This window comes from Anolis sagrei, chromosome X, assembly GCF_037176765.1.
Source record: "Anolis sagrei isolate rAnoSag1 chromosome X, rAnoSag1.mat, whole genome shotgun sequence".
Classification (NCBI taxonomy): Eukaryota; Metazoa; Chordata; class Lepidosauria; order Squamata; family Dactyloidae; genus Anolis; species Anolis sagrei.
Genome location: NC_090034.1, coordinates 43,468,712 through 43,488,204, shown reverse-complemented (window position 1 = coordinate 43,488,204; position 19,493 = coordinate 43,468,712). Strand labels below are relative to the sequence as shown.

General features: G+C 41.7%; 1 protein-coding gene across 1 annotated transcript in view; it reads left to right on the top strand.

Annotated features, from left to right (window-relative positions):
- VSIG10 (V-set and immunoglobulin domain containing 10) overlaps nt 1-10,916 on the top strand; it is a 43,726-nt gene extending 32,810 nt beyond the window's left edge. Inside the window, exons 5-9 of the mRNA XM_060785464.2 lie at nt 334-627; nt 1,786-1,896; nt 3,662-3,674; nt 5,382-5,506; nt 8,892-10,916. Of these exons, the coding sequence (XP_060641447.2) occupies nt 334-627; nt 1,786-1,896; nt 3,662-3,674; nt 5,382-5,506; nt 8,892-8,962 (614 nt within the window). The 3' untranslated portion in view covers nt 8,963-10,916. The remainder of the gene's footprint in view (nt 1-333; nt 628-1,785; nt 1,897-3,661; nt 3,675-5,381; nt 5,507-8,891) is intronic.
- Nucleotides 10,917-19,493: the final 8,577 nt, after the last annotated feature.

Here is a 19,493-nt window from a genome sequence, read left to right as displayed (position 1 = left end):
ATTTTTATTTTCTCTTCTCTTTTTTTCTTCTACATTTTTTTACCAAGACAAATGCCTTTTTATTATCAGCAAATGTGTGTGTGTTTTTTTCTTTTTCTCCCTTTTTTTTCCTTTTTATCCACCATCCCAACCCCGTCACTATCTTGAAATAAAAATCATTTTTTTAAAAAAGATGGGTAGTGGACGGGCATTTGACTGGCCACATGGCACACATAGTCGAGGCTTTCAATGGCTTCTTACAACCCCAGCTGTCTCATTGTGTCTTCTGAGGAGCCAGTCCTACACTCCATGCAACCTGTTTTCAACCTGTCATTTGCTTTCTTCCCGGCTTAGAAAGACCTGCAGTCATGTCTGACCCACTGCGAACCTGCTTCGCAGGAGGAACTGCCATTCTGACCTGCCAGTCAACCGCTGGCAACCCACCAGGCCAAATCACCTGGCTACGCAATGCATCCCAGCCCAAGGCTACGATCCATTCTGGCGGGAGGTTTCTCGTCAACCAAGACGGCAACGTCTCCACCCTTGTCATCCAGAACTGCTCCCAAGCCACAGACCAGGGCTACTACATCTGCAAGGTTGAGAACCCCCTGGGGATGAAGGAGGTGTACCTTCAACTCATCGTGGCCAGTAAGAGACAGACGTTGGAACTGCAGTGCGCTTAGGGACGTTCTATACAGAAGCAGGGACATGAACAGTGGCAATGTCTGCAGACAATTCTAGTGTCTCAGCCAATCCACGCCTCACTGTACCTGTAATTTTCCTGCTAGACAATGTCGCCCAAGTGTGTACCTGAAATGTACTTACATGCCCTGGCTATGGCACACAAGAGAGTAAAATGTATTTCCCAAAGTCTGTGAACTATAGGAAGTTCAAGCCTGGACAGTCATAGTGTGTAGCAGGCATGTGTGGATAAGGGGAAAGAAGGCCTTTGGGGTGGTCCTAACCCTGCCATTACACAATGTCTTGCCATACACTTGCTTTCCATGGTTTATGGATTTGTTCCCTTTCTCTCCTGCATTTCCTGTAGTGAGCTCAGAGGTGCATGTATAGCTCTTCTTCCTGACTTATCCTCCCAACAACCCTGTGAGGCAGGTCAGGTTGAGAGAGAGCGATTGGTGCAAACAGGCACATCTAAGGAGCACAAGAATCTATGGCAGGCTCACCCAAAGAAAAAATAACTTGGAAGTGGGCATGGCTGGTGGGCTGGCACCCATTGGCACCATTTCACACTGCATCATCCCCATTGCAATAAGAGGATGCATTGTAACGTGTTGCGATCTCACTTTAGTTGTTCTTGATTCATAAGCTGTTTAATTTAAATAGCAGCATGGATTTAAAAATAAACATGTATGCCAGACTTCCCCAATTTGGCACCCCACTTCTGGATATGTTGGAATACAACCTTCATTCTCTCCAGTTGCCTCCGGTGGCACAGTGGGTTAAACCCTTGTGCTGGCAGGACTGAAGACCAACAGGTTGTAGGTTCGAATCCAGGGAGAACACGGATGAGCTCCCTCTGTCAGCTCCAGCTTCCCATGCAGGGACATGAGAGAAGCCTCCCACAAGTGTAGCAAAACATCAAAACATCTGGGCAACGTTCTTGCAGACGGCCAATTCCCTCACACCAGAAGTAACTTGCAGTTGCTCAAGTCACTTCTGACACATTAAAAAAAAGTTGGAGGGACGGGACATCATGGGAGTTGTAGTTTCACATGCCCAGAGGATGCCAGGTTGGGAAAAACTAACCTGACTCCAGATATCATATCATGGTTGCTTTCTTCCCAGAGCCAACGAAGGTTGCAATCGTTTTGGGAGCCATTGTCATCCTATTGCTTGTGGGCGTTCTGGTCATTTCTGGAATCATCATATTTGCTGGACCCCATTTGGGCCCCAAAGGTAAGAGGAGCTTAGATAATTATTCTGGGAAAAGCAAATTACGGGGACGCATGTTGGTCTATTAGAAGAAGCGAGAGTGGGATGGAGTCACAAAAAAACAAACAAACATCAAAGCAATGTCTCAAAATAGGGAGCAGACCTTTTGTTTAACAGAAATCCTTTTTGAGGGTAGGTGCTAAGTGGTGTCTCAAGAGTCTTCCTTATTATAAGGGCCAGAAAGCTTTTACCGTATGAGCATTAAGGAGAATGCCCCAAAGTCTGCATTTTCAAATTGCATGCCAAATGTGGGTGGGTAGGTGGGTGTCATCAGTTCTGAGCATGGCTGGCAGCTGGTCTTTGTCTTCCAGGTTGCGCAGTGTGCTGAGCCTGGAGGCGATAGAGTCCCTCCCCTTTCCAGGGTTTTAGATTTTGGGGATTTGGTGGTTCCTATGAGATTTGAGATCCCACAGGAGTCTGGAACTTTAAAGAGATGCCTCTTCTCAAGAGGCAGGCTGTATATAGGCCACTTTCATGTCTTGAGCAGTCTTGAATGTCCCTTATTCCTTTTTTGAAAACCTGACCTCCCTAGTCCTAAGAGAAGGGGGGGGGGAGAAAAGGGGTTGGTAGAGTGGGATGGGGGAGAGAGAGAGATGTTTCTGCTCCTAGTTCTCCAGTTTCTAACTCTCTTTCCTATGCCAGCAAAGTAATGTGTTTTAGGGCCCTTCCACACAGCCCTATATCCCAGAAGATCAAGGCAGAAAATTCCACAATATCTGCTTTGAACTGGGTTATCTGAATCTACACTCAGGTAATGTGGGATTTTCTGCCTTGATATCCTGGAATATAGGGCTGTGTGGAAGGGCCCTTAGATAACGAAGGTCTCTTCCACACAGCCCTATATCCCAGAATAACAAGACAGAAATCCCACAATATCTGATTTGAACTGGGTTATCTCTTGATATCCTGGGATATAGAGCTGTGTAGAAGGGCCCCCAGTTCAAAGCAGATATTGTGGGCTTTTCTACCTTGATATTCTGGGATATAGGGCTGTGTGGAAGTGCCTTTAGTTTAAGGCACTAAGTTTAAGGAATAGTGTGGACAGTGATCAAAATGAGTAGTATTGCCTAGTAGTTGGAACGTATTTTCCTTCCCTATTCTCTCTCCCATGGCCCATTAGTATGATAGTTGACCATCTCCCCTCCCTTTCCCCCTGTTCCATCATCACCTTCCTAGACACTGAAATAAATATAAAACTACAGGTATGAGGACAAGACAGATTGACCTCTTTGACCATTTGATGGGCTGTTTTCAAATGGCAAGATCTCTTCACATTGCTTGTCAAAGGCTGACATGAGATCCAATTTTGAAATGTCATGAAACTGGTCTCCTAAATATAACGGAAAAGGCGGTAAAGGCCAAGTGCCCTTTAAAATTGCATCACCTGCTTGATTTCAGTCTGGTTTCAAAGACCAATGTTGGGTGGCAATGATAACTTCCAAGCCTCTCCTCCGGAGCCCCACTACCTTCTTCTCTAAGAGGCTAGAGCTGTGTGCCACACAATCTCACCTGCACACCCTTAACCGACCTGCAAGTATGGCGGAGGAGGCTACCCAGTCAGCCAGCACTTATGTCAGTTGTCAGCCAGTCAGCTTCTGCACATATAACACGGGGAATGCTGTCCCATCCATTTCTTCAGGCAGCAATAAGCCTTGATTTGGCTTTGTATCCAAATAAACAATTGTTTAATTGTTAGTTAAATTGTCTTTTCTCTTTTTCTCCCTTCCAGCCTACATGCGCAGGTATGTACCTTGCTTGAATGGAAAAGATACAACTTCATGCATGATCCAGGGGTGAAAGAGCTAATGTTTTGCATGCGAAAAGGTTCAGTGAGGGAAATCTCTGCCCAAAACCGCAAAGAGCCACTGCTGTTACTGGACTAGATAGACCACTTTCTTTCTAGATTCTTAGAAAACGTTTTGATGACAGGATATACATTTGAGATCAGAGTTTTCCTTCAGTCAGAGAACTTGCTGTTTAGTGATAAATTAGGAATCTGCGCATAGAAGTCCCCAAGTACAGACTCTGGCCAGTTCCAGTTCCAACAACTGTGGGGAACAAATTACTTCTGGATCTTGGGGGACTGCAGAATCCATCAGACTTAGCCAGTATGGGCAGTGGTAAAGGTTGATGGTATCTGCAGTCCAACGACACGTGGAAGGCCTTACATTCCTCATCCTTGTGGATATGGGAATGAATGGGGATTTTTTTTAAAAAAATCTATCATTATCCTCATTTTAACAGACTTTTAACAATTGTTTTACATAAATGTTTTAATGTACTAGTAAGTAAAACTGTCTGCCTTGAGAACTTGGAGAACTCCTGGAAGTCTAGGCTAAATGCATGAATACTAGAATGGTATCAGGTAACTTCTTATGAGCTCAGATGTGCTGTTATCCTAGAGCAGTGTTTCTCAGCCTGGGGGTTGGGACCCGGGGGGGGGGGGTCGCAAGGGGGGTGTTAGAGGGGTCACCGAAAACCATCAAAAAACACATATATCTGATGGTCTTAGGAACCACTTTGGCCCATTGCCAAGTTTGGGCCAGATCCATCATTGTTTGAGTCCACAGTGCTGTCTGGATGTAGGAGAATGACAACTCCAAAACTCAAAGTCAATGCCCACCAAACCCTTCCAGTATTTTCTGTTGGAATGGGAGTTCTCTGTGCCAAGTTTGGTTCAATTCCATCATTGATGGAATTAGGAATGCTCTTTGATTGTAGGTAAACTGTAAATCCCAGCAACTACAACTCTCAAATGTTAAGGTCTAGTTTTTCCAAATTCCACCACTGTTCACATTTGGACATATTGTGTATGTGTGCCAAGTTTGGTCCAGACCCATCATTGTTTGAGTGTCTGGATGTAGATGAACTACAACTCCCAAACTCAAGGTCAATGCCCACGAAACCCTTCCAGTATTTTCTGTTGGTTGTGGGAGTCCTGTGTACCAAGTTTGGTTCAATTCCATCATTGGTGGAGTTCAGAATGCTATTTGATTGTAGGTGAACTATAAATCCCAACAACTACAACTTTCAAATGACAAAATCAATCCCCCTCAACCTTACCAGTATTCAAATTTGGGAGTATGGGGTATTTGTTCCTAATTTGGTGCATTGAATGAAAATACATCCTGCATATCAGATACTTAAATTACGATTCATAACATTAGCAAAATTAGTTATGAAGTAGCAATGAAAATAATGTTATGTTTGGGGGTCACTGGAACATGAGGAACTCACTAAGAGGTTGCAGCATTAGGAAGGTTGAGAAACACTGTGCTAGAGGCACCTTTGCTGAAGAAAAGCATCCTCTGCCAAAAGCCTTGGTACAACTATGGAAAAACAAAAGTCTGATGAAAGTTTCAGTCAGTCAACTATTGGAGGGCCAGTGAAAGGAGGCAGGAAAAGGTACCTTTGACCATTCTTGGGGCTTGCTGTCCTCCTAATTATAGGAATCGAGGTGGAAGTGGCATCCTTGTACTGATGGACTCAGAAGAAAATCAAACAATGGAAGCAACTGAGGAGCCTGCTTTTTATCGGAGCATGCGAAATGACAGTCCTCCAAGGTTTTCTGGAAGTAAGTTATGGCTTTGGCATATATGTTACGCATTTGGGGTTTACCCCCACTGTAGGGGTGGTCAGTACCTGTAAAACCGAAGTCAAAATGAGCCACAGAGAAAGAAGGGGGATTGGGATGTTGCAGAGAAGGGAGGATCCTTAACTTTTCAGCAGGACAAAAACATCCCTAAAAGACCCCAAATCACGCAGCACTACTCCATAATGTGTTTTTGTCCATTATCTTTAGTATTGTATAACTTTATTAGTCAGATAGTTATTATTATTTATTATTATTTCAGATATTTGTACCCCATCCTTCTCAACCCCTGAGGGGGGGCTCAGGGCAGCTTACAACGGCAACAATTCGATGCGAACACATACAAAAACACGACACAACATGACATAGCAGAGTAGATAAAAACAGTAGGTTAAAATCCATTTAAAACATTATTATCAACCAAATTGCCATATCCAAGTCCAATTCAGCGACCAAAGACCCATTGCATTGCCAATTGTCGAAAATGTGAAGGTTGATGGCAAACCAAGATTGTCTTGGCCAGTAGACTGTGACTACAATGGCATCTGCCTTGCCCTGCTAATTTTCACTTCTGTTTTTCCTGTCAAAGGGGGGAAAGTACATTTGAAAAAATGCATCCCCCAGAGAATCATGACCTTTTCTTGCTCTGGAACAATTTATGTGACTTTTTTTTGTTAGTTGCCATAGCAAAGAGGTTTATCTGAGGACATCCCCATGTCCTAGTAATAAGTTTGAAGGCTTGGCTCAGAAGAGTCCATTCATGCCGAAGATCTTGATCCTGACTCAAACCACCTGCCAGTATATTGCCCCTGCTGGATGGATGCTGACTGGATGAATCTGTCCCCGGATGTACCAGTTTCACGGGATGATCACTAAGTCCAGAAAAGTGAAGAATGTGTGCCTCTTTGATGGTTCATGTAGCACACTGTGGTTGTATTGTGTAAAGGTCACAATGTGTCTCTTTTCGTAGTCATCAAAAAGTAGAGTACGATATTACTTTCTTTTCTATTTGCATTGTTCTGTCCCAGAAGTAATTACAAAACTTTCGAAGAAATTGTTAGAATGGGCCACCGAAATAGAACAAATTAAAGAATGTATGACAAAATGGGCAAAAAATATAGGTCAGACAATAAAGATGGAAGATTGGGAAAAAATGTGGAATCATAAATTAAAATATACCTATGCATATGAACTAAAGGAAAAATGGTGTAAAATGATGTACCAGTGGTTCATCACCCCACAGAAATGGTCTAAGTGTTACAAAACTGTACAAAATAAGTGTTGGAAATGTGAGTCACACATTGGCACCTTCTTCCATATGTGGTGGACGTGTGGAGTTGCGAGAAAATTTTGGAGAGAGGTCCAGGAGAAGATACAGAAAACGTTATGCATAAAAGTGAAATTGGAACCTGAATATTTTTTTTACTGGGAATGCTGGATATAGAAGAAGAGAGAAATAAAGAGATACTTTTCAATTATTTGGTCACAGCAGCCAGAATAGTATATGCCAAGAATTGGATAATAAAAGAAAGACCTTCGATTGAACAATGGCTAGTTAAAATAACTGAAATTATGAACATGAACAAGTTAACTCAGTTGATGACACAATATCAAGGAAAATTAAAGTCCCAAATGGGCTGGAAACCTATTAAAGAATTTTTGAAGCAAGAGAAGTTAAAGATAATAATATAATTATAGAAAAGACCAAGACATATGAGAAAAAGGGGATGCAGGAAATGGAGAACTTATATTGTTCTTAAAAGAACACTTCATCAAAGACAAAGAAAAAGGCTTCTTAATGACGGAGACCATTTGGGACAAAATAATGAGAACGGAAAATAAAACAATAACTAAAATATACAAAAAAATCCTGGAGTGGAGCACAGAAGAAGTGGAGCACAGAAGAAGGAGTAAAAGCACAGAAGTGGAGCACAGAAGAAGAAGGAGTAAAAGAATGCATGATTAAGTGGGTGAAAAACATTGGAAGACCAATAGGAATAGATGAGTGGGAGACGATTTGGAATTAAAAATTGAAACACACATGCGCATATGAACTAAAAGAAAATTGGGTAAAAATGTTCCACAGGTGGTACATGACGCCACATAAACTAGGAAAATATTATAAAAATATAAACGCGAAATGTTGGAAGTGTGAGGAAGTGGAAGGAACATTCTACCACATGTGGTGGTCATGTAAAAAAGCATTTTGGAAGAAAATACTTGAAAATATGCAAAAATATTAAAAATAAAGCTACCACTCAAACCAGAAATATTTTTATTAGGAATTAATGAACAAAAATTGGACAGTAACATAGACAAGCTTCTCTTCTTATTAACAACAGCTGCAAGAATATGCTATGTGAGATTATGGAGAAAAAGTGAAATACCTAAAATTGAAAATTGGAATAAGAAGATTATGAAATATGATTATGAAATATGGACAGACTAACCTACTTGATACCACAATATAAAGAAAATATACAAAAAGAGATGGATTGGACACTGATCACTGAATACTTTTAAGTAAGAAAAATTAAGTAAGACAAATAAAATAATAGAAACCATCCACACACAAAGAAGGAGATTCTACAAAAGAAAGGGAGAAAAAGAGATAAGAAGAAATACAAAGGTTGAAGAAGAAGGAAAAGGAAGAAAAAAAACCTCCAGGAAGGATCCCAGAAGTGGAACCAATATTTCGCTCTTTTTCTTTTCTATTTTTTCTCTCCCCCCCCCCTTTTTTTTCTCCTCCATCCTCATCTCCTTTCCCTTTACCTCGCCTCTGTTTGTGTTTTGCACTGTGTTTTTAAATTTTATCTTTGTATTATGTAATTACATAATAAAGAATATTTAAAGAAAAGGGGGATGCAGGAAATTGAGAACTTTTATTTTTCTTTCTTTTTTGAAATGGACAGTGAACAGACCTCCTCAAAGTAGATGGAAGTTTCAACAATCCTTTATTCCTTATTCTTTAGTCCCCTTCTTCTTCTTCTTCTTCTTCTTCTTCTTCTTCTTCACTTTCTTTCTTTCCTTTCCCTACACTCTTTCCCTTTTGGACTACCTCTCCCTTTTGCCCAAATCTTTTAATTCTTTTTGAAAATGCGCTTGGTTTTCAATAAAAATTATTGTTTTACAAAAAGTAGGTTATTTATTTATTTATTTATTTATTACTTGCACTTATTTACCGCCACTCTCAGCCCAGGGGGCGACTATGATGGTGTAAAACCTGGGCTTATGCCATCATAACTCACTAATAGGATGCCACCAAGTTTAAAAAGCGGGGGGGGGGGGGGGACAAGTCACCTCACTGGCATGGCGTATCTCTTGGCCATACTTTGGCTATGACTTTCCTTTTGTGCTTTTGTTTCAGACTCCCTTGTGAGAGTGTCTGCTGAAATTTCGCTGCATGAGATCAAAAGAGAAGAAGAACACACCGCATAAAGGGAGTTCTCCATATTCTATGTGAAAAACCAAGCCGCCCTCGCCAGATGACTCCATCCAGACCTAGGCCAGGAGGAACTAATCCTTTTGGCAGCCAGCTCGTGCAGTGCTCCAAGTCAAGTTTCGATCTTTTGCTTGTTTTGTCCTACATGTTGTGGCTCTCCTGCTTTTGATTCTTTCCTCTGTCTTTGTGCTGGACAGGGAGTTTGTAACTTCAAACCCACAATACGGGAAACAAGTCTAGATGAGGAGGACAGGAGTACAGTGGGTTCTTCATTTATAGCATGATATAGAATCAAGATGATTTAGGAATGAGCTTCAGTGGGCAAGAAATACCTTGAGCACCAGGAAAGGCTGGAGAAAAAAAGGGGGTGGGCTTATATATCTTGACCACAGTCCCATTTGTCTCATAGGGATTTTTCTTGGGAACTGTAGTGGATGCTTCCTTGTCTGTTGCATCATCATGTGCATTTGCAGGTGAATGGAAGCAACCAGAAGGGCTTTATTTCTCTTGTGGCCATAAGCAAGCAACAGATGCTTAAGATCCTCCCTTTTGAGTCAGATTCTCTCTTCTGGGACCTTCAGCACTAGATGAATATCAAGATGAGGGAGTGCTTCAAATAATAAGATGGTAGAGTGATGCAGGAAGACAAATCCTTGGAAGAAATTTGAGTACAGTTTAGTCTGGAGAAGAGATCAGTGACAGCTCTCTTCAAGTACCTAAACCAATACCATTCCCCTCCTAATCATCCTCAGCTGGTGCATGGCAGCAATTTTGGGTACCACAATTTAAGAAATATATGAACAAATTGGGGCATGGAAAGCAAATCATGTCAAGCTGCCATGTTGGGAGAAAGGTGGGATAGAAAGAAAGGAAACAAATGAATAAAATAAGGTTGGAGAAAGCTTTTTAGCTTGGAAAAGGAAGTGGAGAGACAGTGGCCATCTTCTGATACCTGTGGGAGTGTCTCAAAAGAGAGCAAGGATATGTTTAAGATGGCAGAACTAGATTGAATGGCCATTAGAGAGGAGGGCTTTTGGCTGAACATTAGGAGAAATCTCTTGAGAGTGAGAGCAGACTGAGAATGGAACTATTTGTTTATAAGGTGAGGTAGCTTTCCCTTGTTGGAAGACTTCAAGAAGGTGCTGCTAAGCAATTTTTTAGGTACGCTTTAGTTCAGGACTACAAATACATACATACATACATACATACATACATACATACATATCTCTCACCTTGTCCCATAACTAGTAGAAAACATGGGGGATTACAAATGGAAGACTCACCTTGTAAACGTCTGTAAGTCAGGGAACTTAATGCACTTCATTTACAAGCACCTTTGTCGAAATTCTGTCATGTTATACTTACATTATACAACACTACCCTTGCAATTCTAGCAGGTACTATTGAGCCAACTTTGGTTGTGAAAGGGGTTCTTGAAATATGAAATTTGCTGCTATTTTATTGACCAGAGTGAGAAAGTTTTGCCAATCTGTAAAAGACCAGTAGGTCCTGATTTACCTCAGTAGGTTTTAAATTGTAACTCAGTTGGAAAAAGAAGGCACAAATATCACTCAATCAATGTGACCTGTCCCCTTCAAGGATGTAATGTGTCTAACGGTTATACTGGCTAAGGCAAAGTGGGAGTCCTTGCTTTACTTGGGATATATTTTGTTGTAGAACCCACCTAGAACTAAACCTATGCTATGTGTGCATTTGACAACAAAACGCCTGTGCCATGACAAGCAATGCAATCGCTTGCTCCATTTGTGGATTTTGTAACATGCCAAAATGGTAAAGGGGGAAATGCTCTTAACAAATTGATTGCTTTTTGCCATGGGGTAGCCATTTTGCCCCAGGCGAATGAGTGATGGAGATGATTTTCCTTGAAATGATGTAACTGTGGCTGTGACTTTTTGCTTAAAGAATAAAAAATATGTGTTTGAATGACAATGTTCATGTCTGCCTTTTGTATTTTTCAGATGAGGTGGGCATCCCTTTCCAAACTCTCTCTCTCTATATATATATATATTATTTTAGGACATACACGAACACAACCGTTACAATTCCCTCCACCGCCACAAGGATTATTTTCTTTCACATATTAATCCTTTTGGAGACAATCCTTCTAGATTTACATACTGTATAACATTTGTATTCTATTTCTTATGACCTGATCTCTAGACTTATTCATGATATAGTATAATCCCTTTCCAAATTCAATGCAATTTATTTCTGGTCAGTTTTCTGCTATGCTTAAAGAGTGTGACAAGTATCACTATATGGCCAGCCAGTAGTCTGGCAGGAGATGAGTGCAACGCCCCCCTTCTTCTGTTCTATAATAACCAACCCACAGAAATATAACTAGAGCAGACTCTTGGGGTGCATCTCCACTGTGGAATTAAAACAGTTTGACACCACTTTACCATGGCTCAGTGCTATGGGTTCCTCGGAGTTGTAGCTTGACAAAGTTTCTTGTGTCCTCTATCAAATAATGCTCCAACCACTCATGATCCCTAAGATTAATCAGAGCATTAAAGTGGTGTCAAGCTGCATTAGATGCAGCCTCAGTTAACCAGAACTTTCAAGCAACCGCAAAAAAACAAAAACAAAAAAAACCAAATACATAATGCTTTGAATACAATTAAAATAATTTTTTAGCAGAAAGGTGACATTAAGTATGTCTTCATTTGCTTTTAGTTACTGTCTTTTAATATGAATCTCAAGTGAATGCAAAATTTATGGTATGGCATAGTATGGGGTATAGTATTAGGCCCACTTTCAATAGTAGCTCTGAAGTAATCAGAAAGTTGTTATTATTATTATTATTATTATTATTATTATTATTATTATTATTATTATTATTCCACCTCTCCTTATCCAGCATCTACCAATCCCATTGGGTGCTGGTTTATTTGTGAATCTACTGCAATAACTGGAAGTAAATTAATGTTTATCATATTAATGACTAGCAAGATGCAACCTCAATTAACCAGAACTCTCAAGCAACTTTTTTTTTTATAAAAAATCAAAGGCATAATGCTTTGAATACAATTAAAGTACATTTTTTGCAGAAACCTAACATTCAGGGCACACAGCCCTATATTCCAGAATATCAAGGCAGCAAAATCCCACATTATCTGAGTGTGGACTCAGATAACCCAGTTCAAAGTAGATATTGTGGGATTTTCTGCCTTGCTATCCTGGGATATAAGGCTGTGTGGAAAGACCCTAAGTTTGCCTTTATTTGCTTTTAGTGTCTGTCTTTCAGTATGAATCTCACTGCCGTACTCCAGAGCAGAATCACCTCTGACTTTAAACACCACACCAGCTGGGTAAAATCAGCAAGCAGTTTATTTAGGAATATATGTAGCTAAAGCAGTAAAAAGTAATCCACAGTAAAAAGTAATCCAATTGATACAAAGGAAGACAGGAACAAATGTTGGCCCCAATTTAGGAGGCAACCTCTGGCAGTGAGACCAGGAAGAAGCCTGTTGGCAGACACCCAGACAAGTGATAAGTCTGAGCTGCCCCTTTTCTGTGAGTCCCTGCTGTGGCAAGCATACAGATCAGCCCCAATTAAAATCATCCAGCAGCAAGGTGAGAAGGTAATTTCAGCCAAGGAAGATTTTATTATCTGCAGATAAGATCCTAGCTTGTGATAAACTGACAAAGAAGCTGGAATAGCCCGTATACAGAAATACAGCCTCTTTTATACACAATAATTTCAAATTTCCCACTGCAGCAACATCATCTATAGCAAAGTCCATTGGACAAGTCTCCCAATCCTGACCAATCACAAAAAGGGGTCTTTGCAGAATAGTCAGCTTGTGAAGAGACAAAGGGCGTTGAGTGGCAGTGAATGGGTTACCCTTTATTCAACAGGAAAAATAATAAAAATGATTGAGGGCACTTAGCCCTACCCAGGAAAAGTTTATTGTGTGCCGGATGGTCATGGCAGAGCCCCATCAGGGGGCCAACCCAGGGCAGTGGCCCTGAATCATGGTAGCTCAAAACAGGCGAGAGGTCCCGCACACAAAGGCGCATTGTGAAGAGTAGCTACTTCCCCCAAGGCGGGCAGGAAAAGGCAATGGGGCCATCTTGTCCTGTCCATTGGGCTATTGTGTTACATATGTCTAGATAATGTCCATAATATGGGTGAGGCTGGGAATTGATTGAAGAAATCCCCAGCTTGGAGTCTTTTCTCGCAGTCTGTATGATCACATGGGATGCAGGACTTCCTTTTGGGGGTCAGGAATACAGTTTCCCATCCAGGGAAAGGAACAGGAAATCTCAGAAGCACAAAATATATTAGTAACATACCATAGGAACACATAGGAAAAGGCGCAGAATTTTTAGGGCATTTTTCATGCACATGAGAGACATAGTTTTCCCAAGTGCGTACAGATATCCTAGCCAGGCTAACTTGTATGTAGATCAAGGCAGGAGGAAGGGAAAATTCATAGAAATAATACAATTCCATACTGGGGAAAGGGGAACATGCAGACTGGGCTTTTTGGGGGACAGAAAGGCAGGAAGGTCACACATTGCAAGGATGCGAACATATAAGGAAAACAACTTTAGAACATATGATTATTCAGTAGGTAAAGAGTTCTTTTTAACAGCAGTCCTGGGCGTCGTAGTTTCTCAGGCTTGGAAAACATAGTCTTCAGAATCCCTGGGTTGAGTTAGGTCCCAAAACAGACCAGAGAGTGTGCTCTGAGACAGAGAGGATGGCAGGAGAGAAATACAAAGAGCAGAGAGGTGTTAAACTATCAAAGGCTTTCTAATGAGGGAACCAGCTATCCGGAAAGAGAAGAAAAGAGGAAAGGCTGAATTGCAGCAAGGAGAGGTACATGATAGCTGGAAAAGATACATTACAGCAAGGAGAGGACAAGAGAAGCACAGAGTTCAGGGTAACCAATTTATTAAGGGATCATAGGCAGTCTGCAGCTAGTTTTCTGATTGTCTGAACATGTGCAGAGCCAAACAAGTACACTTTAAGTGCCTGCAGTCTTTGGAACTCCCTGCTGCAGGCATGAAAGAAACAAACAATAATTTTGCCCAGGGGGGTTTCATGCAACACAAAGAGTCCAATAAAAACCCATGAAACTAGGCACTTGAATCCATTTTTATTTATTTTTATTTATTTGTCGTGTCAGAGCAACCAGTCCATTATATTACATTTCTAACAGAACAAAGCAAACAAACAGACAAAATACAAAACTTGTGAGTTTGGTAGTTGGTTAAATGTTCTTTCACCAGTATCTGGCCACTTGGAGTGCTTCCGCTGTTGCTGCAAGAAGGTCCTCCATTGTGCATGTGGCAGGGCTCAGGTTGCATTGCAGCAGGTGGTCAGTGGTTTGCTCTTCTCCACACTCGCATGTCGAGGATTCCACTTTGTAGCCCCATTTCTGAAGGTTGGCTCTGCATCTCGTGGTGCCAGAGCGCAGTCTGTTCAGTGCCTTCCAATTCGCCCACCGGAGCATTGCAGCGCACCCAAATACCTGGGAGTCACTCTGGACCGTGCTCTTACCTACAAGAAGCACTGCCTGAACATCAAGCAAAAAGTGGGTGCCAGAAACAATATCATACGAAAGCTGACTGGCACAACCCTGAGTCCCCCCCGGGGTGAGAAGGGCGGGGTATAAGTGAATGAAATAAATAAATAAATAAACCTGGGGATCACAACCAGATACAGTGAAGACATCTGCCCTTGCACTGTGCTACTCTGCTGCTGAGTATGCATGCCCAGTGTGGAACACATCTCACCACACTAAAACAGTGGATGTGGCTCTTAATGAGACATGCCGCATTATCACGGGGTGTCTGCGCCCTACACCACTGGAGAAATTACACTGCTTAGCCGGTATTGCACCACCTGACATCCGCCGGGAAGTAGCAGCCAATAGTGAAAGGACCAAGGCAGAGACATCTCCAGCTCATCCCCTGTTTGGGTATCAGCCAGCACGTCAACGACTTAAATCTAGAAATAGTTTTCTAAGATCTACAGGGACACTCGCTGGAACACCTCAGCAAGCGAGAGTCCAAAAGTGGCAGGCTCAAACCCAGCACCTCAACCAATGGCTGATACCAAATGAGAGACTCCCTCCTGGGCACTTGAATCCATGAACAAAACAGAAGCATATCCCATAGGCAAAACATGAGCTAGGCAGATCTTGGTGCTTGAAACTTGATGTTATTCCGACGTTGCTTCAACTAAAGCAATCGTCCCTCACAAATCACTTATAAACTCTTCCCTGACTCCAAAAGTGCTAGGAATGGATTAGTTTCAGTTTACTATCTATCTTCTGTTGAAGCCTAGCTGAGCATCTTAATTGCTGTCTCTGTTTACTAAAACTTCTTTTCCTGTTCAAGGTCTCACTCCCATCATTAACTCCTGCATCTGGTACCTCAAAATCAGTTTCATTTTCAGATAATTGACCAGGGAACTGCGGCGAAAGGCCTTACCAAACTCTGGGAACTTGAGAATCCTCTTGCAGCAACTCAGATCTCTCTGGCCTCACTTTCAAACCCCATTCAGGCCCAAGCAACCCTTCATCCCCAGACCCTGGCCCAATAACCAGATCAACATCACCATTCCCTTCATGAAACATCAACATGAACATCATCCCCATTCCTATCATGAATATCAACATGAATATCAGACACAATCTCAGGCTGATATACAACACTCACATCAATACAAAGTTTAAGGTATGGCATAATATGGGGTATAGTATTAGGCCTACTTTTAATAGTAACCCTGAATAATAATAATAATAATAATAATAATAATAATAAGTAACACAATTTGAAGAAGGCTCTCCATGAACAGTTCCTGGGAAAAATTGAGAGCCAAATTGACAAAGAAAAAACATGGATGTGGCTCACAAATGGAACTTTGAAAAAGGAGACAGCGGGCCTGATTCTGGCAACCCATTAGACAAATGCCATCAAAGACAGAATTGAAAAGTCGATAACAGATCCCAAATGTAGACTCTGAGTCTGCAAGGAAGCAGATGAAACAATAGATCATATCCTCAGGTGCTACAAGAAGATTGCGTAGACAGACTACAAGCAGAGACATAACACCGTTGCTCAGATGATTCATTGGAATTGGGTGCAGTGCCTAAAGACCTTGGCCTGCACTTAAATACAATTGACGCTGACAAAATTACCATCTGCCAGCTGCAGAAGGCCACCTTACTGGGATCTGCACGCATTATTCGCAGATACCTCACACAGTCCTAGACATCTGGGAAATGTCTGACATGTGATCCAATACAACAGCCAGCAGAATGATCTCGTTTGCTGTGGAATCATCTTGTTGTGTTTCAAATAATAATAATAATAATAATAATAATAATAATAATACTATGTAACACAATTTGAGAAATATTCTGTTCCTGGTTTGAAAGTGTTATTCCTGTTTAATTGCAGTCCGTACTTTGAAAGTCATTGTTCTACTCCAGAAACTTCGTTTTTGTGGCTGCTGCAAACTATGTTGAATTGGTTGAGACTCGATGAGATATTCATTGAAAAACTATAGCAACAAGTTCTCTAGCAGGATGTCCCACAGAAACAAAGGTTTTGCAGTTGAATAAATGTTTCCCATGTTTCTATGAAAGAGCCAATTAGGAAATGACATTTCTAACCCAGAAACAAAAATTGTGTTGCAAAGTGTTGTTATGATTACTCGCCTCTCCTTATCCAGCATCTACCAATCCCCCTTGGGTGCCAGTTAACCTGAGAGTCTACTGTAATAACTGGAAGCTAACAAATGTATCTCATATGAGTGACTTGCAACTATAAACAGCATTATTCCCTACATCTGCTATTTGCTCTCAGCCATGTACTCGGGGATTGAGCACAAATGGAAAATAACAAAAATGAAAGCCAGTCCTGTGGGTCTTTCATACATGGACATTGACAGGCATTTGTATGTGATGCGTAAGCATCTCTGTTTAGAGCTGCCTTGGCTTTGCTATGCAATCGAGGCCATTGTGCAGGAAGGCGTCTTGCTTTAGTAGCACCTTGCCATTCAGCACCCGAGTTGCCATGGGCAGACGCCACGCTTTGCAGCCTTGATGGAGGACCTTGTTCCCAAAGCCTGACTCATCCAAACAACGCTCACAGGAAGAGCGGTGGGGAGACAAAAGCACCTGCACAGGAGGCTCTCTTTTTGTTAACCCATGGCTTCCCATGAGATTGAGTGGTAGATGCTGGGGAACGGGCATTTCTGGATGCTTGAGAGTCACTCTTTAAAATAGGCTTAACTCAGACTGTGCCATACTAGTATAAACTCTGTATTGACTTGTGGTTCATATTGAAAGACAATCCCTAAAAGCCAAGGAGGACAAACTCAATGCAATGCAACCATCTTTTACAGCTTTTGATTTAAAGGATTCTTGGATCGATTTTTTGCCGGTTGCTTGAGTTCCAGTCAACAGAGAGTCTACTGTGCGATCTGGTCAGTGAGCTTTGGCATTCCCATTTGCATTTGGACTTCCTGCTTCAAGAAACTATCCCTAAATATAGTCTCTCTTTGGTGAGCTCTGGGTGTGTCTGCACTGTTGAATGGATGCCATGGAATCTGGGATTCTGTCCTTTGGTGAAGGCCTTGTGAAACTATAACTCCCACCATTCCAAAGCATTGAGCCAAAGCAGGGAAAGGAGTGTCAAATTGCACAGAGATTGCCAAATTTATATATTTGGGCCTCGTTTGTATTTTTGGTTAGTAACTTGGAAGAAGTTACCTCAGGCCAGCAGTATTTTTTCAACCAGTTTTTTGTAAATTAATAAAAAAAAGACTTGTATAGGTTGGTTTGTTGTTTTCCTGTTGAAAACATGGGCTAGGACACTGAGGTGCTGAAGGGAACGTGCAAATCTATTGTTGTTTATTTGTTCAGTTGCTTCCAACTCTTCATGACCTCCTGGCCCAGCCCACACCAGAGCTGTCTGTCTGCCATGGGTGCCCCAGCTCCTTCAAGGTCGAGTCAATCCCTTCAAGGATGACATCCCTCCATCTTGCCCTTGATCCGCCCTTCTTCCTTTTTCCTTCCATTTTCCCCAGCATTATTCTCTTCTCCAAGCTTTCCTGTCTTCTCATTACTACTGGGAATAACACTGCTTTAACTATGCTGGACCTTCGTTGCCAGTGTGATATCTCTACTCTTAACTCTTTTATTGAGATTGGTCATTGCTCTCCTTCCAAGCAATGACCAAAATCGATAAAATAGTGAAGAGTAGACACATCACACTGACAACAAAGATCCGCATAGTTAAAGCAATGGTATTCCCTGTAGTCACCTACGGATGTGAGAGCTGGACCATAGGGAAGGCTGAGCAAAGGAAGAGAGATGCTTTTGAACTGTGGTGTTGGAGGAAAGTCCTGAGAGTGCCTTGGACCGCGAGAAGATCAAACCAGTCCATACTTCAAGAAATAAAGCCTGACTGTTCATTGGAGGGAAGGATATTAGAAGCAAAGATAAAGTATTTTGGCTACATAATGAGAAGACAGGAAAGCTTAGAGAAGACAATGATGCTGGGGAAAATGGAAAGAAAAAGGAAGAGGGCCAACCAAGGGCAAGATGGATGGATGTTATCCTTGAAGGGACTGGCTTGACCTTGAAGGAGCTGGGGGTGGTGATGGCCAACAGGGAGATCTGACGTGGGCTGGTCCATGAGGTCATGAAGAGTCGGAAGTGACTGAATGAATGAACAACAACAACAACAACTCCCAAGAAGGAAATGTCTTCTGATTTCCCAGCTGCATTCCACATTTGCAGTAATTTTCGCACCTAGAAATACAGTCTTTCACGGCCTCCACGTTTTCTCCCTCTATTTGCCAGTTATCAATCAGTCTGGTTGCCATCATCTTGGTTTTTTTTAAATATTTAGCTGCAATCCAGCCTTTGCACTTTTTTCTTTCACCTTGGTTAGAAGGCTCCTCAGCTCCACCTCACTTTCAGCCATCAAAGGGGCATCATCTGCATATCTAAGATTGTTAATGTTTTTTCCAGCAATTTTAACTCCAGCCTTGGATTCATCAAGCCACACACATCGCATGATGTGTTCTGCATACAAGTTGAATAGGTTGGGTAAAAGTATACAGCCCTGCCATACTCCTTTCCCAATCCTGAACCAGTCGGTTGTTCCATTGCCTGTTCTTACCGTTGCTACTTGTTCTTTATACAGATTCCTCAGGAGACAGACAAAATGACTTGGTATCCCCACACACCAAGAACATGCTACAATTTATTGTGATACACACAGTCAAAGGCTTTAGAATAGTCAATAAAACAGAAATAGATGTTTTTCTGAACTCCCTGCCTTTCTCAATTATCCAGCGGATATTGGCAATTTGGTCTCTCCTTCCTCTGCCTTTCCTAATCCCAGCTTGTACATCTGGCAACTCTCTCTCCATGTATTGATGGAGTCTACCGTGCAGGATCTTGAGCATCACCTTACTGGCATGTGAAATAAGTGCCACTGCACAAAAGTTTGGGCATGCTTCAGTGTTTCCCT